General features: G+C 45.9%; 1 protein-coding gene across 4 annotated transcripts in view; it reads left to right on the forward strand.

The window, feature by feature from the left end:
• CACNA2D3 (calcium voltage-gated channel auxiliary subunit alpha2delta 3) overlaps nt 1-25898 on the forward strand; it is an 866452-nt gene that overhangs the window by 679178 nt on the left and 161376 nt on the right. For all 4 annotated transcript variants that reach the window (XM_045493219.1, XM_045493218.1, XM_045493220.1 and 1 more), the window contains 8 exons: nt 1903-1986; nt 10195-10266; nt 10523-10584; nt 11946-12013; nt 16205-16250; nt 16409-16506; nt 18603-18696; nt 21637-21732. In XM_045493219.1, the coding sequence (XP_045349175.1) occupies nt 1903-1986; nt 10195-10266; nt 10523-10584; nt 11946-12013; nt 16205-16250; nt 16409-16506; nt 18603-18696; nt 21637-21732 (620 nt within the window). The remainder of the gene's footprint in view (nt 1-1902; nt 1987-10194; nt 10267-10522; nt 10585-11945; nt 12014-16204; nt 16251-16408; nt 16507-18602; nt 18697-21636; nt 21733-25898) is intronic.

Here is a 25898-nt window from a genome sequence, read left to right on the forward strand (position 1 = left end):
TAATGACCAAAGGAAGTGCTTTTCACAAAAATGTGGTGTAGACCTAGTGTTACATGGCCCAAGAAACCGTAAAGGCTTTGCCCTTAGTGGCCAGAGGCTGGGCTGCATGAGCTTCTGGCGTTCCTCCTGGCTCTTAGGAGTAGGGTTCTTACTGAAATGGAACATGGGGGTCGTTAGACAGTTAACAGAGGCCCAAGAGTGTCTGACTCTTGCTGCTCGAAGGGACATGTGGAGTCTTACTTAGCATCATGTGCCCCCTTCCCCATCACACCTCCTCACTGAAAGCTGTGGGTGACAACCCCATGGACCTCGTTCCTGTCCCTCCCACTTGGCCCCAGCCTGGCACTTGCCAGGGCCAGGGCTTCTGTGAGCACACGAACTTTCCGTAACAGGATCCAGCCATGAATCTGCTGTCATTTACAGCAGCTTTGCAGGGAACCACTTCCCTCCCTCTTCACCTGCAGTGGATCCGACGTCGTAAAACTGGCCATGAACAGCTGCTCATTGGAAAGCCTGAGAGCCGGGAGAGGAAGGGTGGTTGACGTGGGTGATCTGAGCCCACTGCCCCTTGGAGCCAATGCAGCCTTCCTGAGTGGTGCAGTGGGCACTTTGCAGAGAGGTCTCAGCACTCCTGAAATACACTTGACAGGGAAAACAAGAGAGGAGGAAAGCCACTGGGCCCTGTTTGGCTCTACAGTGACTACCCTGTCTGGCCTCTGTTCCCTGGGTTCCACTGGGGGCCCATTTAGACCTGTTTGGTTCAACACACTGGCAGTGAGTCTCTCCTTCACACCCATGTGCCTTCAGCACCTTCTCTCAGCAGTAGCCAAGCAGTGTCCAAAATGGTAACCTGTGGTTTTGTGGTCTTAACACACTTACAGTGACACTGCATCTCATTTAAAAGCTTACCAAGTCAATCCAAAGATGACCAGTTTAGAGATAAAGTCAAAAAAGAAAAAGGCTATACATACATACATATTTTTTTCTAGTATGCCATCAGCCACATCTTATGAACTTGTAAAGGGGCTGCTTATCTTTAGCCTGCAGTAGAGGGCAGACTTTCCTACATTATAAACATCCCAACAACCAGCATTAAAGGCCCTGAGGCACAGGACCATCCAGACACAGGAACATCCAGTTGGTAAAATGGTAGGCTTGCAGGGTGACTAACACCAGTGATCTAGGGAGAAAAAATGAAAACCACTTCCCCAGTTATTAATGCACTCATCAGCTTTTCCAGAGAAATGCCCTAATGGCTGTTAAATCTGACAGGGATTCCCAGTACCCACGTCTACTCCAGGTAAAGGAGCTGCACTTAGCTCAGTACTTAGCTCAGTACTGCTATAGACAGCATGATGGCAAGTAGAAGGTTCTGTGTGTCTACAAAATGGTACCAGGATGTTGAGCCCAACTGTGGAGATCAGTACTTTTGTTTCCTAGCCAAGGAATTAGGGGGTAGCTTTGGGACAGGAGGTAGGCGGTGGGAGAACTATAAAACAAAGGGTTATCACTAGATGTTTGGTAAACTGTCTACAAAGCCCTTTCCTATGTCATGAAGGGGTGGTCTTTGAAACTTAGGAGTAGAGAAGGATCTCCCCCATTCCACACACATACCATCCAGGCAGAGGGGAAATTTTGCTTGGTTTCTGGCGTGTTTGGAGCCAATGAGTCCTGTAGGTAAATTCATATCAAGTAGAGTTGACTTGTTATTCCCCAGCTCAGAGCGACTGGCCTCGGCTTCCCTGCTATTAAAACCCCTAGGACTGTGCCCTGCCGGGCTTCTCACCAATATCTCTCTACTCATGGTTCCTGTCAGAGAAACGGGGCTTGGGGAGATAAAGGCTGCCCTGGCTGCTGATCTCATGGAAATATTTTGTTTTCTTTTCCTTTTCTTCCTGCCAGTACGAGGAAGGAAAAAAGCGAAGGAAACCTAACTACAGTAGCGTTGACCTCTCGGAGGTAGAGTGGGAAGACCGGGATGATGTGGTAAGTGACTGATGAGGAGGGAGCTCCACTGTACCCACTTCTGTACCTAGAGGCCATCCTAGGAGGTGGCCACCGCAGGGACATGGAGACAATGGGCCCTTTTGATGGCATTTGGGGTTTATAACTCTCCTGCTGGTTGGAAAAACTGCAGATAGGCCTGCTTTGTGCATTTGGCCAAAACCAGCTCCTGTCTGGTCTCTTCTGCTGTGGATTAATCCAGACCCTTCCTCAGTGCCGTTTATGGGGTGTTGCTGCCCTCAGGGGAGCCTGGCCAGACAGCAGAAGGCTCTGCCCACCACAAAGTCAGGGCCACAGTGCATTTGTAGGGACACCATGGGCCAGCCCTTTTTTTTAAAGAGCAGCCCAGGGCTTAGCAGGCCCACCTCCCATTTGCACGGCTGGCAGTGCATTTCCTGGGCCGTGTCAGCCTTCCCCATCCTGGCCACACTGCCAACAGCACACACGCTTCTTTCCCGCGCGGATTCAGCCTTCGGCACTGTATCAAAAGCTTTCCTTATGCCCAAGACTTAACCCCGTCTGTCTTCTTGTTACTTCCTCAATAAATCAGATTTGTTCGACATGGCTGCCTTTGCATGAATGTAGGCAGACTGTCCTTAATTAAATTGTCACTTCCCATGAGTTCCTGCCTTGATCCTTGTTCTTTCCTTTCTCTGTGGTATCAACGTGCAGGGCCATGGTTCTCTGCCCTCACCCTCCCTGATTTGTCCAAGGTTCTTTCTGCAGTTTCACCATTGAGACACAAATGTTTCTGTCCCTCAGTCTGTCCTATTTCCCAAAGGGTTGTTGAGGGGAATCACCTGGACTCCCCAGCTGGGTTCCCGGGCCTTTCAGAAACATGGCCAGCATCACTGTTCTCTGGCTGTCATTTTTCTTCTCATCAAGTCCTCTACTCCCTGGACATCTCAGCTAGCATAAATCTTGGATTCTCTTCCTTGCCTATAAATTGCAAGAGGTGTATCTGTTTTAGAAATTTAGCCGATTTCCTTCTTCATCTGTACTAAGACTCTTTAAACTCAAGCTAAACCAAAATAATGGCTGGTTGGTTAAAAGCTACTTCCTAACCTGCCCTCTTTTCCCAGGGGCTGGTGGCCTGATGTCGAGTCAGCTCAATGACCTGATTACGGTTTACATCTCCTTGTTCTTTTAAACGTGGTCATTGGGGTCTTTACATTGTACTGTGCCTGATGCCCATGCCCTCCCTTTTCAACCTGCTCTTCCCAAGAAGTAGGCTAGCGCAGTTGTGAGGGGCACCCCTCCAGGCATTAGCCTACCTGGGTTCAGATCCCACATTAGTTATTTGCTGGCTACTGGTCCCAAGCATGCAATTATCCTCTCCGTGCCTCAATTTTGTTGTTTTGTTCTTTTTTCCCAGTAAAATGAGTATGATGATAATAGTACCTACGTCAGTTGTGAATCTCAAATGTGTAACTATGCCAAGTGATGAAAAGGTATCTTTACCACTGTGCAGACATGGTGAGGCCCGTGAGTGGTGGCTATTCTTCATACCATTCTCATCATCATTAATCCTCAGGGAACCTTCTCGTTAATGAAGGTCCCATGGACTTACAGCTGCTAAATTGTCTCGTGAGTGTCTGAAGGGTGCATTCCATTGTTTTCCTTCCTCTTCCATCTTTACTTTATCAGTTGCTTTATTTTGACCTCCCTGGACCTTTTTGTTTCCTTTCCCAGAAGGCTGGAACCTTGTTGTCAACATGCTTCTCCATCAATTTCCTCTCATCCATTTTGATTAACGTGGGAGGCAAACTGGAGTATGCTTGCTCTTACTTCAGAGTCCTCCCATCCAGGGAGCAGGTCCTCTGCTCCTAAGCACAGAGCTGATGATGCTCTCACTTCTCCTTTGCGTGGAAGCGATTTATTACTTGGCTCACTTTATCTATCACTTATGCTCCAGTAAATTTTCAATGAGCTAATATCTCCTCTTATTAATAGTGGTTTCCCTGCCCTATCATCTTTTTCCCAGATTCCCAGACTCCTGAGCATGTTCTTCACCTCCATCTGACTCATAGGACTGGGCAAGGGGGAGAGGGGTCCACCTTCAGAATTCCCACATCTCCTACACATTCAGTGTTCTTACTCTGCTCACAGTGGCCTCTCATCTCTCTGATTCGGGTCCCTTGCCTTGTCTCTTCGAGGAACATGGCATACTCAAAGTGTCAATTCCTTCATCACCAGCATGTCTGGGGAAACCCAGGTCACCATTTGTCTCCTAGAGATTTGCACTTCATTGATTGGAGAATGCTGGAACCCATACAAAGCATCTTTGTGAAGTCTACACAGGATCCACCCTGCCCATATGTCCACCACTGGGGTTTACGTGTGAGTAGCAGAGGACAGGCTTTTGGTCAAGATCTGGGAAAGCACCTTGCGAGCAGCGCCAACTGAGGAAGAAGCAGCTTGAGTCTGCCCAGCTGCAGAGAACGTCTTGGAAGGTGCATCCTACTTCTCTTGGCAGCTCGGCTCTAGTTGAATAAAATAACGGTATTTATAACATAGACCCTGTGTCCTTCCAAAAAAAGATGTGAGGTCACATAAACTATTAAAACACGTGCAAAATAGATTGGCTAAATTTAAAATTTTTTAAAGAGAAAGAAATTAGAAACCATTTAGAGGAGGATGAGCAGAACCGCTGGCCCAGGCTCCAGGTGACTTAGGCATCACATCAACAACACAGTGAGTAGAACAGACCTTCAGGGACCTGTGAGCCAAGAAGCGAGGCTGAGCCATCCATAGCCCAGCCTGAATCCCTGGTGTTGATCACCTCTGGGAAGGAAAAAATAGCTTTTAAAATGGTATTTATTCTTTGGTTATGAATTCCAAGAGAAGGTTGAAGGAAGTGAGGACATTTTTCTTACTTCTGTTACCTGTTAGTCATTCCCAAACTCTCCACAGGGAACATGATTATTCCTATAAAGAGGAAAAAAACTAATATAAATAATAGTAACTGACATATATTTGAACTCTTCCTACAAGCCAGCTCTCCTATAAGTGCTATATGTGGATGACCTGGTTTATTCTACACAATGGTCCTTTGAAGTAGGTGTTATTGCTATCCTCATTTTGCAGGTGAGGAAACTGAGACAGAGAACTGATTGGTCCACAGGCTCACAGTATGGATTCCAGCCCAGGCAGTCTGGCCCCAAAGCTCTTGACCACATTGGTATGCCTTAGAGAGAGCCTTTGCGTCCAAGAGTCCTTGAAGACTGTATCAGTGCCTCAGTATTCTCATAGTATCCTCCCCTGAGTGGTGCAGCAAAGACGGGGGTCCTTGCACCCAGATGCTAAACAAAAGCTTGCCATGGGGTGTTGTTGCAATTACCAGCCTGTCAGATCCTGCCTCTGGTCCAACTGACATCCCTTTGTTGCCATGTGAGCCTTGTCTACAGCCCTGCAATCAACTCATGTTTCTCCTTACCTAGGATGATTCTGGAGGAAATGTCCTTTGTGTCTTCTTTCTAAAGCCCCATAAACCTCTTCTCCCGGGGTAAATTTCTGAGAACTGTGCCCATTTAGGTTGTTCTTTTTTATACCTACTCCAGTGTCTCTGCAGTTCATGCTTGAGCCCAGGACCCCAAACCAAGCACAGCCCACCTGAAAGAGAGAGAGAGAGAGAAGAGAGGATTTTGATTTTGTTGTACAGATGCTCTGTGCCCAAGTCTGTTTTCATATTCTGGGTAAATGCTTACTGGAAATGATAGACCTGTTTATCTCCTGCTTCTCCTTTCCCCTTTAATCTGTTGGAGTGGCCCAGATTGCATGTCTTTGGGGGCCTGGATGTGCGTACCACTTGTGCACCAGGAAAGGTGAGGCTCGTGTTCTGATGTGGATAACAAACCACCATTAGCAGGATAAGGTATCATTATATACTTACGCATAAAACCTAAGGTGATCAACAAATATCTGAGGGAAACTTCCTTTTTTTTTAAATATAATTTATTGTCAAACTGGCTTCCATATAATACCCAGTGCTCATCCCAACAAGTGCCCTCCTCAGTGCCCATCACCTACTTTCCCCTCTCCCCCACACCCCGACAACCCTTAGTTTGTGCTCTGTATTTAAGAGTCTCTTATGGTTTGCCTCCCTCCCTTTCCATTTGTAATTTTTGTCCCCCTCCCCCATAGTCTTCTGTTAAGTTTCTCAAGATCCACATATGAGTGAAAACATACAATATCTGTCCTTCTCTGACTGACTTACTTCACTGGACATAATACCCTCCAGTTCCGTCCACGTTGCTGCAAATGGCCCGATTTCATTCTTTCTCGTTACCAAGTAGTATTCCATTGTATATATAAACCACATCTTCTTTATCCATTCATCAATCGTTGGACATTTAGGCTCTTTCCATAATTTGCCTCTTGAAAGTGCTGCTGTAAACATTGGGGTACAAATGCCCCTATGCATCAGCACTCCTGTATTCCTTGGGTAAATTCCTAGTAGCGCTATTGCTGGGTCATAGGGTAGATCTATTTTTAATTTTTTGAGGAACCTCCACACTGTTTTCCAGAGCGTCTACATGAGGGAAACTTCCTTAGTAAGCTTTAACATAGGAGGAAGAGCTGTAGGCTCCCAATGGGACCAGAAGCATGACCACTAGCTTGAGCATGGGTGCTTTGAATGGTCAGCAAAGCTGCCTCAGCTTCAGGGTGCAGGCGAGAGAGACAGACTCACTGGGGGCTCTGGGAAACACATGTGACCTGGATAACGCAGGGGCCAGGGGAAGGAGGATGGCTCTCATCGACCGGGGAGCCTGATCACCATCACCAGAAAACTATTTTCAGCTCGGAGAGGTTTGACCTTTATTTTATCAGCTACACTATGATGAAAGCTGCTTTCATGTCCACTGCATTATCACACTTGCATCAGATAGGAAAAAAGAAAGGTATATCATTGATGCTTTACTTTGCTCTTCTTTGACACTATTAAGTGGAACATCTGCATGGGTGATTTTTTTAATGACTACATAATATGCTAACATATGGGCACACCCAGACTTGTTGGGGAACTTTCCTCCACCAGGCCATGTTCATTTCTCCAGTTGCTCATCACTGTCATCCAGGTAGTGGCAAATTCAAGGGCTATTTGGACAGCTCTGAGCAGCACCGTCGATCACGCCCTTCCTGGCCTGGTTGGGGTGTATAGCTTCCTTACCGCCCCACCACTCTGGTCGCTGCTCCGCGTATGCCTCTGCCATCCTGTCTTGTACGCTAGCTGTACTTACTGTAGGATGTGTGGGGTCAAACCTCCGTCTCCTCAGATGGAAAAGTGACATTTCTAGACCGTTTCAGTCTTCCAGTGCTGTTCCCATCACTCAGTCCGTTGAAAAAGTACAAAACCCCCTTTCCTCTTGTGGCAACAAGGACAGAAAACACCTTCCTGTCAGCCCTAGTTCACAGTACCAAATGGGAGAGCCTACTGGAAAACTAAAACCTTAGACTGGTGGGGCACCTGAATGGCTAGGTTAGTTAAGCATCTGACTCTTGATTTCAGCTCAGGTCATGATCATGATCTCACTATTTGTGAGATCAAGCCCCACTGTCATCGGAGAGCCCATTTGGGATTCTCTCTCCTTCTCTCTGCCCTTCCCTGACTCACGTGCGCTCTCTCTGTCTCTCTCTAAATAATAATCTTTTAGAAAGCCACTTCAGACATTTCATGGTCAAGTTTAAATTAAAACTTTTCTTTGATTTAAAAAAAAAATCCAGAAATAACATACATTATTTTTATATTCATGCTCTACAGTTGTATATGAATGCTTTACATTTGTCCAAATGCTTTCTCTCCTGATTTGAGAAACAAAAATAATGACATGGGTTTAAGGGGCAGAGAGCCTGTATGACCGTAGACAAGTTTTTTCATTTTGTGCCTCAGTTTCCCCACCTGTAAAACAGGGATAATAATTGTGCCTTATTTTGAGGGTTTTAAAACCTGTACCTGACACATAGTAAGAGCTTAGTAGACAGTGTCTGTAAGTATTGTCTGGGCTTTATAAGACTGATCAACACCGTTATGCAGCACCTGATGGGATCCTGGGGTCTGGGAGGCCTCACTTAGAACACTTTTGATGGGATGAATGAAAGAGGAGTAAACGTAGCCACAGAGAGGTCACAGAACAGTGGTCTGTGTCACCAGTAAGACTTGAGTCTTGATATCCTGGGTTATTTCCCTTTTTCATTCTGGGCTGACCTGCAGGTTGTAAAGAGTCACGATTTTAACACAGGAACTGGGGAGGGGGGCGCGGTGCAGGGGGGGTTCCCATAATCCGTTATTTGTTCATGAGCAGCACTTCCAAGCAATGAAACCTATTAAGAGACATCAGAGTGCATCACAGAGTAAGGTGTATTTCTTATGTGGCTCACAGTCAAGGTTGGAAAGACATCGGTTTGGAGCATGGGCAAGCAAACTCAAGCTTGAATTCTGATTCCTTAAGCTCTTGACCGGGGTCTGACATCAAAGGGAAGGGGGAGGATGGTAATGACAGTGATTGGAGGTGATGACGGTGGACAACAAACATGTGCTCGGTGCTTAGGGTGGACGAGGCTGTCTTCTAAATATCAGTGCATCTACTTCCCATGACAACTCCCTGAGTTGGGTGCTGTCGTTAGTTCCATTTTGCAGGAAAGGAAACTGAGACACAGAGAGGGTAAGTGAGTTGTCCAAGATCGTAAGCTCTGGCTCTGGAGTCCACTTCCTAACTATAGTGCTATTCTGCGTACAAGTAGGTGTTCAATAAGTGTAATCTGTTTTTGTTAAAATTGAAGAAAAGAGAAAGACCAGACTAATCATCCAACCATTTGCCTCCAGAGAGTATCAGTGACCTTGGCCTTGGAGCCGCCTGGGGATGATGCTGATTGTTCAGTGCTACTGGGGGTTGGGGGCGGGGTGGTAGGGACTCTTGGAGAAGCTTACCTAATCTCTGACTTGCCTGGGGAATGTGAGAGGGGAGGGTCCCAAATGGCTTTAGGCAGGCACCAGAAAGAGGAAAAATGAAAACCATGTTAAAGATAAATCGAGCCGTTCTTAAAAGTTAGAAAGTAGACTTAATTAGGACCAGCTCTCCCCATCCAAAACCACAAAAGTTAAAATGGGAAAATATTTCCAGAAATGCCCATTATGTGTTGTTAAAAAATATCTAGAGTAAAATATATGTTTTATTTTATACATGCCTCCAGCTAAAAATTATGCTTTTGACTCTCTCTCACAGAAGACGGGAATGTGAACCCAAATCTAGACAGCCCCGAATCAAATTTAGGTTGCTTGCAAACATTACAGTTTTCTATCGGCCAGATCTTAGTCAAGCTCCTCAGAGGAGAGAAGAGGGGAGAGAATTTAACAAAAAAAAAAAAAAAAAAAAAAAAAAAAGAAACAAGCACAAGGCCAGGAAGGCCAGGAAAGAGTCTCTCCTGACAGGCTGTGGCATGTTAGCATCTGCTCCTGTTCCATTAAATGGCATACCCTTCGTCTCCCATTGGTGCCCATGTCTTTCATCACTGCGTCTGCTGTCCTTCTGTGAACCCACAGAAGGGCCACACATAATTAGAAGAGGTCAGCCAGGGGCGGGAGGAGAGCATAAGGCTCACTGTCCCTAGATGGGACCTCCAGAACTCAGATACCGGGTTGCCCTGTCACTGCCCGTGAACCGTAAGCGAGACCATTAAATGGCTCAGATTTCTCCGAGAGCATTTGAAGATGCTTCGTGCCATAGAAAGCGAATCCCTGTCTTCCAAATGGTTGGCTTAAAAAAATACCATGTAGGAAAATATCTTTAACTTGATTATGTTTTGAAAAACGATTTCTTCATGACAAACTAGTACCCTTTTTGAAAACGCAACTTGTCCCCCGAGACATTCTTGCCCTCATGAGTGTTTTCGCGGTCGTTGGGGCTTCGTTCTCTGGCTCTCAGGCGTCGTCCACATAGCCCAGGCTTTTTCATCGGGGCTGCCCCGAGGTTTACACGAGCACCCCAAACTGAAGTCGAAAGTCATTTGTCGCTGTTAGCCTCTCTCCCCTGGTATAGCGGCTGTTGGATGTGTACTCTGGAGAAGCCCTGTTCTAGAGTGTGGGTGCTTGGCATGCACCACCAAATGTGCTCCCTAGCTGCAGGACGCAAGCTGCCCAGAGGGCATGCAACCTAGGAAAGGACTAATACCAGCTTCCTTCTGTCGTTTCAGTTAAGAAACGCCATGGTGAACCGAAAGACTGGGAAGTTCTCTATGGAGGTGAAGAAGACAGTGGACAAAGGGGTACATTTTTCTCAAACATTCTAGCCGCTTTACTTTAAAACAAACCACTGTGAAAAATTAGCTTTGAAAGCTCTATCTGGAATAAATATCTTTCGCTGAGATCATTTTTCTCTTGTCTTTACTTATCTCAAACAAGATTCATGTAGTACTGTTAACGTGATCATAGCGTGTCCATTTATTTTTATTTATTTCTGAAAACGTCACCTAGCAGACTAACCATGTTTTCTTCTCTCTACGACTTTTTTTTTCAATCTAGAAACGGGTTTTGGTGATGACAAATGACTACTATTATACAGACATCAAGGGTACCCCTTTCAGGTAGAGCTGACCATAATACATGGACATTCCATCAGATCCATCACTTGTGTTTGTACAAAACCTGCTGACGCTCTCAGAGCTCGTCATCTGAAGATAACCAAACACCCTGCCGAAAGGCTGGAAAGAGTGAGGAAGGGGCTTTTCCCAGGCTGCTTTTGTTTCTGTTTTCCAGAAGGGGGAAGATGGTTCAGGCTCACCTAGGAAGACTCACTCAATTTGTCATGGCTTTGCATCTCATTATCGAGCAAATAAGCTTTGGGGGTTCCAACTAAGGGTGGAGAGACCAGTTCAGAGGGTTACCAGGTTCCTTAACCATCTATCTAACTTGCTGCCCAGTGAGTTCCATTTCACCTTTTATTTCCATGATCAAAAAACAGGCCTTCAAACTAGGAAATAGCATATCCATCCTTACGTGTTGTGCTTCCATTTTAATTTCTCTGAAGTGTACTTCTGTGCTTGTCTACCTTTGAATCCTGTTATTTCTCTGTAACAGTCCTGAAAAATGGCTTTGCCCCATTGCCTGCTTTCAGACATGCATGTGGCATTCTATAGTCTCCTGCTCCTGTGACCTTACTGCTGTAACACTTTTGCAGGAAGTTATTTCAGTGGGGCTGCTTCACATTCCCGAGCTGGTGCCTCACAGAGCTAAGGAGAGAAAGAATTTACTGACTATAGATTAACCTGAAAAATAAATGATGGCATCGCTGTCATAGACTGCCAGGGATCCCGAGTTTAATTGCAGTTGGAAGCAGAGCAATCGAGGGAACACAGGACCGCTAAGTGGGTTTGCCAAATGAAGAGACTGTGTTTTCAAAATAGATTCTCTTACTTTAGAAAGGAGCTTAAATCAAGCTCGTGAGAGTGGGAAAAATCTATTAGACCAGGGAGAGGGTTGGGCACAGATGCCCACAATGCAATAATGTGGCTACGTGCTAGTGGTAGTGGAGATTTTTATGTTCACCCTTGGAAGGTTCCCTAGTCCTAAGCTCTAGGGTGTGGAAAGACCCATCTGTGGCTGAATGTAGGGCAGGAGTATGTAAGGTAGTGGTGAGGACCAGGGTGCATGGCTCTCTCGAGGGCATCCAAAAGAAGGGCCCGCAGTTTGCCACGCCTCTTTCAAGATGTGCAAGAGCAGCCAATGGCTGCTGGCGCTTCCAATCAGAAATTGCTTTGAAGCGGCTGATTGAACCTAAGAAAAACGAACACCAACTATAATCAGTGGGGTCTGGAAAGTAAACTGTTGGAAAAATTGTTTACAGAACATGAAGTGGAAATGTGAAAATGGAAAATAAAAAGTTAACCCACAAGTCTATTCCAGTCAATGCCATGGATTTCAAGGTCTGCTCTGTTTCTCTGCACAGCTTAGGTGTGGCGCTCTCCAGAGGCCATGGGAAATATTTCTTCCGAGGGAATGTAACCATTGAAGAAGGTAAGATGATGCTTTGACCCGTTTTATCTTTTAGGATGGGGGAAAGGCCCCAGACCCAGCCATTGGGTTCACGAAAGATCTTGCTCATCTGTTCAACCCTCTCTCCAATCCCTGGGCATTTTACTCAACTGATGGCTCACTTGATGTGAGCTTGCTTTCTGAACGGTGGGAATCCCCCCACTAGGGGTGGCTTTCTTTATGGTTTCATTTGTTTATATTCTGCTTTAATCCACAAACCTGTTGAGCCAACTCATAGGATCATCCACCAGCTATCTTCTTCTCATGCATAAAAAATCACGACCAAGAAAAATACAAAGTAGTGTAAAAATTCAAGCCCAGGAGGAATAAAATGAAAACAACGGTATGCAAGCCTTAGTCTTCTAGAGTTGAGCCACACATTTCATTTGTGCTTCAAGGCAGCCCAGGTCCAAGGGGGAAAATATGATCATTTAAATGATATAGCTAGGTCAGAAAGAATAAGGAGCACCTTGAGATTTCCCAGGTCCTCTTGTCTTCATAAAGCATAGGCGTACTCAAACTCCCAACGAACGGTAGCGGTTGTTACAGCCCTTGAAACTTTTAAACCACTGCCACACCCGTGCTGCCCTTTACAACAACCCGGTAGCTCAGAGAAGTTGCATTCCCCAGTATCACCAGTTCACAGGGAGGGGTGAGGCTGAGCTCTGAAAGTCTCCACTCCCCAAGTGGCCCTGAGTAAGTCACTCCCCCAATTTGGGTGTTAGATTTTGCATCTCCACAGAGAAGGAGCAGGACCAGACCAGTGCTCTTTCTGGGTTTCCCCAGAAAGTATGGCGAAGAGCAGGAAGGTTGATTACAAGCCAGTTCTAATTGGTTCGAGCTGCTTACAAGTGCATGTGGTGAACTTCCAGAAGCTGGACCTCTTTGGGGCTCTCTCCAATGATGTAGTGGAGAGTGAAGAGATTGGTGGTCCCGAGATGCCAAGTTCCATAGCCAGCCTCTGGTCTACTGCCAACTAGCGTGCATTGTTTTACAGGTGTGAGTCTGTCTCACAAGTCATTGTGAGATCTTAAGTACTAGAAAGAAGATTGAAAGCTTTCGTTGTGCCCATTTCAGAGCTAATCAATCATATGGCCTCTTTTCCCAGAGACACATAAGACAGAGCAGGCAACTTTGTTACTTGGGCGAGATACTTAAAAGGATGTGTTCTCAGAAATTGCTTTTTTTTAACTTCTAGAATTTTCTGGTTATATGAGCCATGTGTGGCTCTGTGGATATCACTGTCCATGAAGCCAGAAAATACATGTCTAAACTATCTGAGGTGAAGCTGAGGGAACAGGTCATGGTCAGAACAATAGAGAGAGAGATTATTAATGGGTTATTTGCATCTCATGTGTCCATTTCCTTAGCCAATCCTCAGTACATGGGCCTACCTCTCTCTCTGTCTCTCTCTCTCTCTCTCTCTCTCTCTCTCTCTCTCTCACACACACACACACACACACACACACACACACAGTTGTTTTGCATTGTCTTTTGGGTCATTTCTTTAGCCATCACCTCTCCCTGTATGTTCCACAGCTGTGAGGCTGAGAGGTCATAGAATTTCAGAGCTAACTATAATCACCATGCAAGAAATAAGTTCGAACCCAAGCAAGGGGGAGAGTATCTGGTTATCCACACAAATGAGGTCAGATCTTGCTTTCTCTGTTGGTTCTCTATAAATAAGAGGGCTTGCAATCCTGCCAACTTGGAGTACCTGAGCCTGAGAGAGCAACTTCCACTTGGGCCAAGTAGTAGAGGGTCCTGATCATAAGGGCCATGGCACAATTATTGTTCTGTTCTGTTCTTGGAGAAGGTAGGAGTTTCTTGGGGATGGCAACCACACTTCTGTGGGATCTTCCATAAGGAATGCTGCCTCACAGAATGTGGGAATTTTCAGCATGCTTTCCCATTGTCATATGTTACAAGGGTGGTCAACAGGTAGACATTGTTCAAAATGTAAGGAGTTGCTACTGAGGCTGAAGGTATGGGTTATAGTTCCACTTGCTGAAATTGTTTCTCTTCTGAATCTCCTTGGCATGCATATATATACATATATGCCATTATATACATACACAGAGAAAGAGAACAGAGTAGTTCTTCAATAAATTAGAGCTTATGTCATTATTGTCCATGTTATCAGTCACCAGTAGATGTGGTTGTGTCAGAAGGACCCAAATCAGAGATGAGCAACTTAGAGAACAATTCCGTTTCCTTGGTGGCCTGGGAACTCATAGAGGGAACAATCAGAACAATCTTCCCATCAGAGACTTATCTATAGGTCCTATGAAATAGAGGCAGAGTGGGCTTTGTGGGTGAAGGTTGATGAGAACAGAAACTATAAAAATAGAATTGACATCATTAACCCAATATTCCAGGAAGGTGAGAGCCCATCCCAGGGCTGTTGTACTGGTTATTCCTTCTGCCAGAGCACACGCTCCATTATCTACAGGCTTGGTCTCTCACCTCCTTCAGGTCTTTGCTTAAAAGTCACTTTCTCAGTGAAGCCTTCCCTGCCTATCCTACTCAAAATTGGAAGTCTTTTTTTTTTTTACTTCTCATCTCTTGGTGCTGCCTATCCTATTCCAGTCTCTTTCATAGCCCTTATCACTAACTGATATGTTATGTCTTTTGATTTTATTCTCTTTCCACCACTAGAAAACAAATACTGTGAGGGCAGTGATTTTGTTTTGTTCACTGCTATAGTCTCAGGGCCTAGAATAGTATCTGGCACAGAGTTGATGCTCAGTACATATATGGAAAGAAGGAAGGAAGGGAGCAGGGGAGGGAGAAAGGGAAGACAGGATGGATAGATGCATGCATGGCTGCATGGATTGTCCTAGGGACTCATCCCTGCCCCACTTAACCCTCTCCTGGAGTCTATGAGGTAGACTCTGTCATATACATCTTCTGACTAATAGCACTCAAAGAGTTGAAGTGACATCCCCAAGGTCATTCAACCAGTTGGTGTTGGAGCCAGGAAATGACACTTTAGTTCTGTCTGATGATATTCTGTCCAATGTATTCCCTACTTCCTGTAAAATCAAGCAGGGTGGGCAATAGTTAGATCTAGTGTTTGGCCATTTACTTCTACATTTGTATTTGAGGAAGAAGCTGGAATCCTGAGTGCAGTAAGATACTGCTGGCCATTTGGGAAACTCTGACATCCTCAAACAGACTATAAGCATCATCTGAGTTCCTGAGGTCATCACTCACAAGTGTGTGTCTGCTGATGAGCCTTCAAAATGAACTCACATGAAGATACAATGAAAGAGTTATTTCACAGAGCTAGAGTGATCTGGAGCATTCTGTAAAAACTCCCCAATTCTCTGCAAGCCCCAGTTGTCCCAGCTACCTTTCTGGACTGACGGCACATTTTTACTTAGGATCCTGTAACAACTAGCAACTTTTGCTGGTCAAAAACAGTTGAGTATTGGGGCACCTGGGTGGCTCAGTCGGTTGAACGTACGATGACTCAGGTCATGATCTCGTGGTTCGTGAGTTCGAGCCTTGCGTCAGGCTCTGTGCTAACAGCTCAGAGCCTGGAGCCTGCTTTGGATTCTGTGTCTCCCTCTCTCTCTGCCCCTCCCCCGCTCATTCTGTCTCTCTCTCTCTCTCTCTCTCAAAAATAAACATTAAAAAAATAAAAAAAAACAGTTGAGTATTGACAATTGCATATCATTCAACCTATCATCTCACCCTCACAACCAACCATCAGTTAGAGACTATTATTATTCCTGGTTTGCACAGGAAGAAACCGTCATTTGGAAAAATAAAGTAACCTGCTAATGTCATGCATGAGTTAAGTGGTCCAGCCCAGCTCCCTGCTCAGGCCGTGCACGGCTCCAATGCCAGTGTTTCCACTGTCATACTAAACCTGTCCCCCGGAACTCACTGGTGTGTCATTTATCTTCATGGAGTTCAGGCTTTCCTGGGGCACTCAGCCTGGGAAGGCAGCAGTGGTGGCCTAGGGCGATGGAAGTGGGGAGAGAGTTCTGCCTGGTTTCCTTTGTCCAGTGTCCCTTTTCGCGGGCAGATATCTTTGGTATTGGTGCCTACCCATCACCACTCAATGGCCCTGTCCTCAAGCATTTAGAGCACATGAAAGCTGAGGGGTGTCCGGGCCCCACGCAGGTGATCCTTACTCATTAACTCCTTCTCCTTCATCTCCAGGCCTGCATGACTTAGAGCACCCTGATGTATCCCTGGCAGATGAATGGTAAGAATTAAACCATCCTTCATCAGCATGGGTATTTGTTGCCATCTTTCATTTCGAATCCTCTATACTCCCTCCCTACCTCTCCTGGTTCAAAGGCAAAGGAAGGCGATGCCACGAATACTCACGTGTTCCTGTTTTGGCCCCTGTCATGTTCTTAGGTCCTACTGCAACACTGACCTACACCCGGAGCACCGTCATCTATCTCAGCTAGAAGCCATCAAGCTCTACCTCAAAGGCAAAGAACCTCTGCTCCAATGTGAGTGTGCTGTGTGTGCGTGTCACCAGAGTACACAATGAACCGAAAACTGTACTTCCCCTCAGCTTTCAAGGGAAGCTTTGCTCCAGTAGAGATGATCAGTCAAATGTCTGCTTCCTAGAGGAGCAGGAGGAAGAATGTGGGCCACTGGAAATCATGCAGAAACCCCAGTCTCATTCTAGCCTTTTGCACTGGATTTGCCCCCCTACCAGACCATTTAAGTCAAGCACCTGAGTAAGATGGAAACTACCACTAGGAGGGGACTGTGAATATCTGTTCCCTTATTTTACATGAGAAACAAGGGCAGGAAACAGAACTGGCGGCATCTCAGGGCCTACTTGAGGTCTGCTTCCCTCCAGAGTGGAATCATCACAGACACATGTTGCCTCATGAGGTATATGCGCTGTTGCCCCTCCTCTTACCACGGGGCCTCTGAGGGAGCTCAGTGAGTCAGAAATGGCCCGTGGCCAGTGCAGAGGGGGCAGGGAGAGAGCAGCAGGCCTGATGCTCACCAAGTACAAGAGCAGCCCCTGGACTGGGGTCTAAGTTAGTTACAGCGACTAGTTTGGGCGAGGAGAGATTTGCCAGCAGTGAGCACAGCACCTGCCCCTACCCCCGACAGGTAGCACTTGTTCATTGATGTGAACGGGTCTTTACCTATATTATTTCCTAGACTAACCACAGCAGCCCTGTGAGAGCTGGAAGGACGTTGGTCTAGCTTCTAAAGTGCATCCTCATGGAATGGAGTTACTTTTGGGGACATGCTCTAATAGAGAAAAGATCAGATGGACATCATATAAGCCTATCTTGCTTCATTTTCTTTGACTTTCTGAAGGACATATTTAAAAAAACAAAGGGAGAGAGATATGTTTTAAAATTTACATCTACCATCCAGCTTAATCAAATCTTAATATTTTGCCCTATTTCCTTCAGGTGCTTTCTAAGGATTGGAACATTACAGATAATGTTGAAGCCCCTGAGTCCCCTGTGTGGTCCCGTTTCCCTCCCAGAAAAAGTTACCCTCCTGTATTTGTCACTCCTAGGCAATTATACTATCATATTATCTATATTATTATTACATTATTATATTATACTATTACTATATATAGTAATATATACAGATGTATATATGTGTGCATATATATGTATATACGTATATATAGGTATCCATGAATAGTATATGCCATTATTTTCATTATTTTGTATATTAAAATTTATATATGGTATATTATATTATCTACAATATAACATATGTATTGTTCTATAACTTGTGTTTCACTCGTTGCATTGTTGAGATTTACTGATGTTGATCAATTACCTGTGATGCATTTGTTTGAATTACTATATGGTATCCCAAGACGTAACTATATCTCACTGTGTCCATTGTCTTTTTTGGTGACGAGTTATTTTTAGTTTTTGCTTTTAGAGCAAAGTGCCATTGTCTTGTTGGCCAGCATCAAGGTGAGGACTGGCCGGCTGTAAGTGACAGTTAGCCCCTCTGCAGAGTGATTGGAGGGCTCTGGGATGCCTCTGCTGCACTCATGATATCCCCCTGACTCCTTAGCCTCTTCCACAGAGTCCCAGCAAGATTCCCTCTTTGGATAGGGGCAGGTTTCCTGCTTTACATCGGAAAAAACAAACAGCCCTACCAGATGAAAGGTGTCACAAAATAGAGGAGTCCCAGGAGTGTTTAGTTATCACATCCCTCTCTCTTCTTACAAACGACTGGGAGCAGGGCCCTGAAGAACCACAGGTAGAGGACAGAAGTGCGGATGGACCGAGCAAACTTTCTAAGACATGCCGGTCCATGGCATCAACTCCTAGATGGGAAGAGAAAGCGGAAAACCGAAGTGTGACACACCCGAGACTCTCTGTTTACTATCGTTTCATCCAGATGCTCTGGGGGGCCCTGTATTGCGGGCATATCAGTTGTCAGAACTGACCCATATTTTCGGCTGGTGGGAGGTTAATGCCTAACGCGACACATCACAGGAGAGAGTGGCCTGCAGACACTGCAAGTGAGCGCGGCGAGACCTCTCGTGCCCCTGTTTGGGGCCCAGCCACAGCCATCTTCTCAAGTCTGTCCCTCCCAATAGGTGATAAAGAATTGATACAAGAAGTCCTTTTTGATGCCGTGGTGAGCGCTCCCATTGAAGCATATTGGACCAGTCTTGCCCTCAACAAATCTGAGTAAGTGGTTGCACGTGTCCCCCTTTCCTGGCCATTTCCCCACAAGCCGTCCGAAATATGGTTATGGTTTAAAGAACTAAAGTGTTTGGGGAGCTTGGTGTTAAAGTGCTTTAATTTTTCCCAAAGCTCCAAACCACAAGAGCTAGAGCAGATTAGCGGCTCGGGCTTGGGTGGCAAGCTCCCGGGTTTGACATATAATTTGAGCGTTAGCGTTACATGAAATTTGGTGTGCCGGGGTGGGGGGCACTGGCGAGGGAGAGGGAGGCAGAAGGAGCACTTAGCTTCTTGCCCTGCATGGCCCCCTGTACTTCACAGTCTGGAGGGGACTTGGGATCTGGGCCAGGCCGGGTTATAAGTCGGACAGGGAAGTGAGAGCTCTGTTTCATGAGGGTGTCAGGATATAACCCTGTGGTTTTCTTTCTGTGGCAGAGGACGCAGGGAGAGGGGGCTGGGCAGTGGTAGCTGTTGTCAAAGTCTTCAGCACCTTATCAATGTTATTATTATTTTACTAATTGAAGTGGGTTATTAAAGATTGAAAATAGAAAGAAAAAGCATTCCTTTTTCCTTATACCTTCATGTCAGACATTATTTAGTTCTCTCTCCTTTTTTGTTCTTCATTAGCTCCTTTCATTCATTTACCTTGCCTTTTGTATATCCTCTTCTCTATCCTATCATTCATTCTGTTCTCATTGTCATTCCTTTATCATTCGTTCATCCATGCATCGCCGATTGCATATCTGTTGTGTGCCAGGCGCTGGACTAGGTGTTGGTGAAATGGAGTAACTCAATCAAACACAGTCCTTGCCATCATGGTACCTGTGGTGTGTAGCATCCCAGATTATTAAGAATTTGATAACTGTTTTGAAAGAAGTGTAAGGACGTGCAGACTGTGACAAGACCTAGAGTGGAGATGAAAGACAGAAGGCCTTTCTGAGCAGAAACTAGTTCAAGGGTTAGGGAGCATTCTAAGGAAAATGGAACAACGTGTGCAAACGTCCTGAGGTACAATAGTATTTGACACATTTGAGGAATTTCAAGAAGGCCAATGGAACTGAAATATAGAAGGTAGGCTCGAAGATGTTGGCAGATGAGGGTGCAGAGGGGCTAGATGGCTCAGGACCTTGGGAGTCAGGTGAAGGATTTTGGCTACTATACTACAAGTGTTGGAAAGCCACTGAACGATTTTAAGAACATTTTAAGATGTTAAGAAGGACATGATCGTATTTGCATTTTTAAAGAATATCCTCCTGCTGCTATGTGAAGAATAGTTTAATGGGATAAGAGCAATAAGAAAGGCTTCTACAGCATTCCAAGGGATTTGCCACTCAGACCAAGGCAGTGGCTGTGGCACAGAGAGGAAAGATCCACTTGTGGCATGCTTCAGAACCACCACCACCACCGCCGCCGAGGATTTGATGGTCCACTGAGTGAAGGGAGGGAGACTGAGCTCTCAAGGGTCATTCTCAGATTTACAACACGAATGCCTGTATAAATAGTGGTACCATTTCCTAGGACAGAAGACAATGAAAAAAGAATTGGTTTGGAACTGAACGTGTCCATAGTGCTTTTCTAGATGTTTTAAGCTTAAGTCTCCCAAGTAGACAGTTTAATACAGGAGTCTGGAGCCCCAAAGAGAGATCACCATTCTCATTATACTCGGAAGTGTCCTTAGACTGCTTACTAACATGGTTCCTATTCCCTGGGAGGTTGGGAAAGAGTCAAAACCTTTCCAGCGATTGCTTTCTCTGGTGGATGTGGAAATGTTTCTTTTAAGCTCTCATGAAACTCAAAATCCCGTGCAAAGATTGCTGGTTCACTCCTAACACATGCTAAAGATTTCCAAAATGGTAGCTTTGCTTTGTAGTCCACATCTGTAACTGATTGGGCAGCCTGGCTTTCCAATTTGGGTAGGCTGCAAGCAGAAACAAATGCATAGTGTTGGTTTTTATTCACCCCTTAAATACTTAAAGGTAGTACCAGCCACTTTGACTACCATCAAAGATCAAGTAAGCAAATTATCTTATATTGAAGATGACATGGATAGTGCTTCGCATCAAATGGCTACTAGCATTTAGGGAAGGGAAGCAAACTCAAGAAACAGTATTCTCTTCATACTTTTATCACAGAATTAAATTATGTATCTGTGGAGAAAGACCGCTCGCTTTTTGTGAAGAGGTAGGCATTGCGAAAATCCTCAGCACGCTCAAACGTATACAATATTTGCCTTGAAAGTTGAAAAAAAATTCCTTCAGCGGATTTTAAAATAAGTTTCCTTTGCCAAGGCCATTCTTAGGGGTCCTATGTGTGGTATCCTGCAGGGATTCGAAGAAGCCATTTCTTTACTCATCTCTTCGGGGATGGTGGTAAGAAGAAGGCCTGTGCTCTGGAAGAAGTTACAAGTCAGTGACTTCAAACAGCATAGAATTCAGGTCCTAGACATTTCCAGGCTGCAGGTCGCTGCAGACTTGACCCAGTGGCCCAGCTGGTACTTTCACTGATGGCAGATTCCACTAATGGTTTCAGGACCAAGAATGGACTTGGTAGATCAATGCAAAGTTCCCTGTGATGATTTTCTTCCTCTCCGTAAAGCCGTTCCCATTCCGGTCTGCTCTTCTGACTTTGCACTCAGAACCCTGAGATAAAGATGTACCTATTTAGTGTGGGGGTGCATTTGTTCATGGTGCTTTGGAGTTCTCAGAATTCAATAGAGTTCTTAGTTTTTCTTGCGAGAATTACCAAAAATGCTTTTGTAAGGGGTGAGTTTGCATTCCATGCTTGGTGCGGGTGTGCATACGTGTGTGTGTGTTTCTATAATTTCTTTTAAAATTTCAGGTTTCAAAACTGCTTTTTCATAAAGCAGTCCATGGGTCTTAAAATGCAAAAGCCATTCTCTCCTTACTGTCTGGACGCAACCCCCTGTTGTCTGCTGCTGTGTTTCAGGAACTCTGACAAGGGCGTGGAGGTTGCCTTCCTCGGCACTCGTACGGGCCTCTCGAGGATCAACCTGTTTGTTGGGGCTGAGCAGCTCACCAATCAGTAAGTAGGAAGGCTCCCCTGCAGGGGCCCAGGGAGCTCCTGAAATGGGAAATTCAAGGGATGTTTAAGCTTCTCGGTTCTACCAGCAGTAGAAACAAAATTCAGGCCACCCCAGGCCTGCTGACATGGTTCCTCTCTGTTCTACCGCGGAGGCCCCGGCGTGTGTGCTCGCCTGCCTGTTGGCCTTTCCGCAACCCTTTCTTCTTCATGCTTGCTGGCTTCCGCCCACTGTCCTGGAGTCCTCTCCCGCGCTGGTGAGTCACCGCAGAATCTGGCGACCCAGGGGTTGCTGGGGGAGCGGCCAGAAGGAGGACTCCTGATGGATGGCTCCAGGGCATTCAGCTGCTCCGCAGCTCTGCGGAGGGATTCCTGCCTGTCCAAGAATCAGGGTTTCAAGTCTGTTGTTTATTTGTTGGTGTGCGCTTTAATAAACCTCGGTGCCTCTGCACTGTGCCTGAGGGCCTGCAGAGCCCCACACCCAGCAGTGGGCAGTCCAGTGGGACACGGGTTGGACAGTGTTTCCTTGTGTTGCCAAACAGACCCAGATGGACAACGGGGAGAGCGTCCAGTACCCAGATGTCCTTGAAATCACTGCGCAGCCTCTGTATCTTCAGAGAGCAACAGGGCCTTAACTCTTCAAACTGGTGTTGGACCAGAGCTAGTGTGGGCCTGGGAAGTCCTTTCTGGCCCGATTACTGTTTCTCAGTTTGTTTGCTTGCTTGTTTTTTTCTCTGAAGTAAGAGGCATTATTAGGCGAGGGACAAATGGAGTCCGAGATTCAGACAGTTTGCCAAGTGCATGTGAGGAGGGTTCCAGAGGTTACTGTGGGTCCCTCAGACACCCTGATGTATGGATACCTGGGGGCGAATGACAAGGCCACAGGCTGGCCACCAATCTGAAAGGGGGCGGCCCCACAGAGACCCGAGGAGGGGACACTCCTGTCCCAGCAAGCCCCAGTCAGCAGCGTTCTTGCCTCTTAGGGGAGGCCCTGACCCAACCATATGATCTTATAACACCAAGTCTGGTAAGTGGGAAATCAATAGATTTTTAGATGGTTCATGAACTGGCTTTTACGGCCCATTTGAGGACTCTTTCTCAGCATCTCAAATTTGTCATTTAGGAAGTTGACTACAGTTGTGACTTGATTGTTCCAAGCCCTCTTCAGCCCTTTAGCCCTGCTCAATTGTCTTTCCGGAGGGCAAGTTCCTAGAAGGACTAGAAATTACAAGATACACATCACCTTCTCCTTCTGGAACCTAGAGAGAGGCAGAAGGAGATGTAGGCACTGACTTTCTCCTGCTCAAGAGGAAGGCTGTTGTTTGTATTGAGATAAAACAGATAAACCAGAAGAACAATCACAACAACAAGACAATGCACCTTGCTAGTCTGTCCTGTAGGTCATGCTCAGGATTGCTGGGATGAGCATCTGGCCCATCCCACTGGTTGCCTTTGCTCTGTGCCCCTGGAAAGTGGCAGTGATGATCTCCCTGGGTTCTTGTGAGGATCAAAAAAACTGTGGATGTAAAACCAGTTTGAGAAACTAAAAATATCTGCAAGTAAGGGTTAGCTCTGCTCCCTGTGACACTACTGTGACCCAGAGTGAGTAGACACTGGCTATCCGGATGATTCTTCGGTTTTCAAGAAACTCATCCCATTGACTCATATAGAACTCAGAACCTTGAGTTCTATTTTTTTTAACGTTTTTAATTTCTTTTTGAGAGAGAGAGAGCGTGTAGGGGACGGGCAGAGAGAGAGAGAGAGAGAGAGAGAGAGGGAGACAGAGGATCCAAAGCAGGCTCTGTGCTGACAGCAGAGAGTCTGATGAACCTGTGAGATCATGACCTGAGCCAAAGTCAGACACTTAACTCATAAAGCCACCTAGGCACTCCAAAAGTTCCATTGTCTTAGGGTCTTATACCTGCCTACCCTGTCCAAGAAGACGGCATTTGTTAAGGTCCAACTGTCCAGATATACTCTTGGATAGGGCTAGAAAGCTTTTTGAATTTCTGTTTTTATTTTTTATTTTTTTTTTCAACGTTTATTTATTTTTGGGACAGAGAGAAACAGAGCATGAACGGGGGAGGGGCAGAGAGAGAGGGAGACACAGAATCGGAAACAGGCTCCAGGCTCTGAGCCATCAGCCCAGAGCCCGACGCGGGGCTCGAACTCACGGACCGCGAGATCGTGACCCGGCTGAAGTCGGACGCTTAACCGACTGCGCCACCCAGGCGCCCCATGAATTTCTGTTTTTTAAATAAGGCATACAGAGAAAAGTGCCAAGCTGTGGGGAGAGTGCTAGAGAATATAAAGTCCCTGCTGCAGAACTAACTGGTACTAGCATCAGCCTGCTACACTGAGGTGCCACCTCCTGTCACCACCATCTGCTTTGGAAGCACGTGGATTCTAGTCCGAGGACTCTGTCCCTGCCTCTGCACCCGTCAATGTCAGCAGTGAATCTTGGGCATTCCGTGTGGCCTCTTGGAACACCCGTAGCACACAAAGGCAGTCTAAGCGATGACTGCTTCACAGCTTCCATGTGACCCACAGAGAACAAAAGAAGCTCCCGAGATTTAAAAATCCCATATACTTGATGGAGCCATTTTCAGTTTACATACTGTATACATAACTCTGATAGAATCACGGTGAGTATAAGTTTATACATGAGTAAATGGGGCTCAGAGATTCAGTGATTGACCAAGTAATTCACCCAAGGTCATTCGTCTGTGCCTAAAACCTAGACCGGTCTCACACAACACCACAACAGCCCCTAGTATCTACAGGTAGGCTTTCATCTTACCTAGAAAGATCTATCTTCCTGAAGAACATTTTCAGAGATTCTGTAGAACCAACTCTCTCCTTCTACTTCCTTCTGAATCACCACTTGGTGGTTATCAGGGACCTACAGGGTTTCCTGGCAACCAGACCCTCTCATGTGAACACCAAAGCCAATGGAGATCATGCCCTGCAGGCTCCTGCTCGCTGCCCTGGTGCCAGCGTGGTCTGGTCCTGGGCAGCAGCCACTGGGCACTCAGTAATGCTGTGTTCCAAGCCTGTCGCCTGCCTTCCTCAAATGTCTCCATCAGTCTAAGTGAAAACCACCTCACACCTCCTAACCAAGCTATTAGTCCCTTCCAGGACTGGAAAGGGGCCCCCGGTACCATTAACTGCTGCATGAGAAGGGCACCTTCCTCCCCGTAGTTATATGCATCCCACCACCAAATAGGACTGCCACAAGTGAAAATGCTTGGTCGTGCCGTGGCCCAGTGTGGAATACAGCTGCTCATCCCACCGAGGACTAGATAGCAGAGTCTCCTTCACACACCTATCACAGTCAGGTTTATGAAAAATCTCGTGTCTGATGGGGGAAAAAAAAAAAAAGCAAAAGGTCACATTTCAATATTTGTGAGTCCTATTGATTTTAGGATCAGGAAACATTACCACTGAATATATCGGTGCCAGGAGGAGCTTGTCTGTGACCTCAAGCCTGGAACTCCCTATGCCCAGCACTGAATAACTCAGAGGTCCATGCATCATCAGTTGGCCTTTTGAATGACAGCAGAGAGCCTTTACATAGGAACGTGGCCATACTGATGTGGCAATTTGAAAGAATTGAGAAATACTGTTTAGAAAAGTTTCAGCAAATTGCTTTTAATACTTGAGGAGCTCTTATCTGAATATGAGATTTGATTTATCATGTGATCATTAAGCACACGCTGAGTGCCTGATGAGTGCCAGGCCCTGGAAATGTCAAGAAAAATAATGTCTCTGCCCTTAGAGAGGAATTAGAACATACTAGTGTAAGTTAGAAGGAGGTGTATTTCTATGCTGAGAACTTCAAGGGTGGCCTCCAATGGCACGGGCTTCCTCTAGGAGGGAGCTTTGCATCTTAGAAAGGGATCAAGAGATCAGTGCCTGGCCATACCCTAAAACTACAGAATGCTTTCCTGAGTTAGAAGACAATTCAAGTAGTTTCTAATAACCCAACTTGTTACAACTTAGCATATAAATTCAACCCTGCTATAACAATGGAGAATATTTGAGTATTTCTCTCCATGGTCTGTGTGATCCAACTTCACACTGCAAACTGATGGATAGAACATGGTGCCATTTCTGGTTCAATCAGTGGCCTTTTCCCTGCATACACATTGTCCCCTGATTGCTGTCCT

The sequence above is a fragment of the Leopardus geoffroyi genome, chromosome A2, assembly GCF_018350155.1.
Source record: "Leopardus geoffroyi isolate Oge1 chromosome A2, O.geoffroyi_Oge1_pat1.0, whole genome shotgun sequence".
NCBI lineage: Eukaryota > Metazoa > Chordata > Mammalia > Carnivora > Felidae > Leopardus > Leopardus geoffroyi.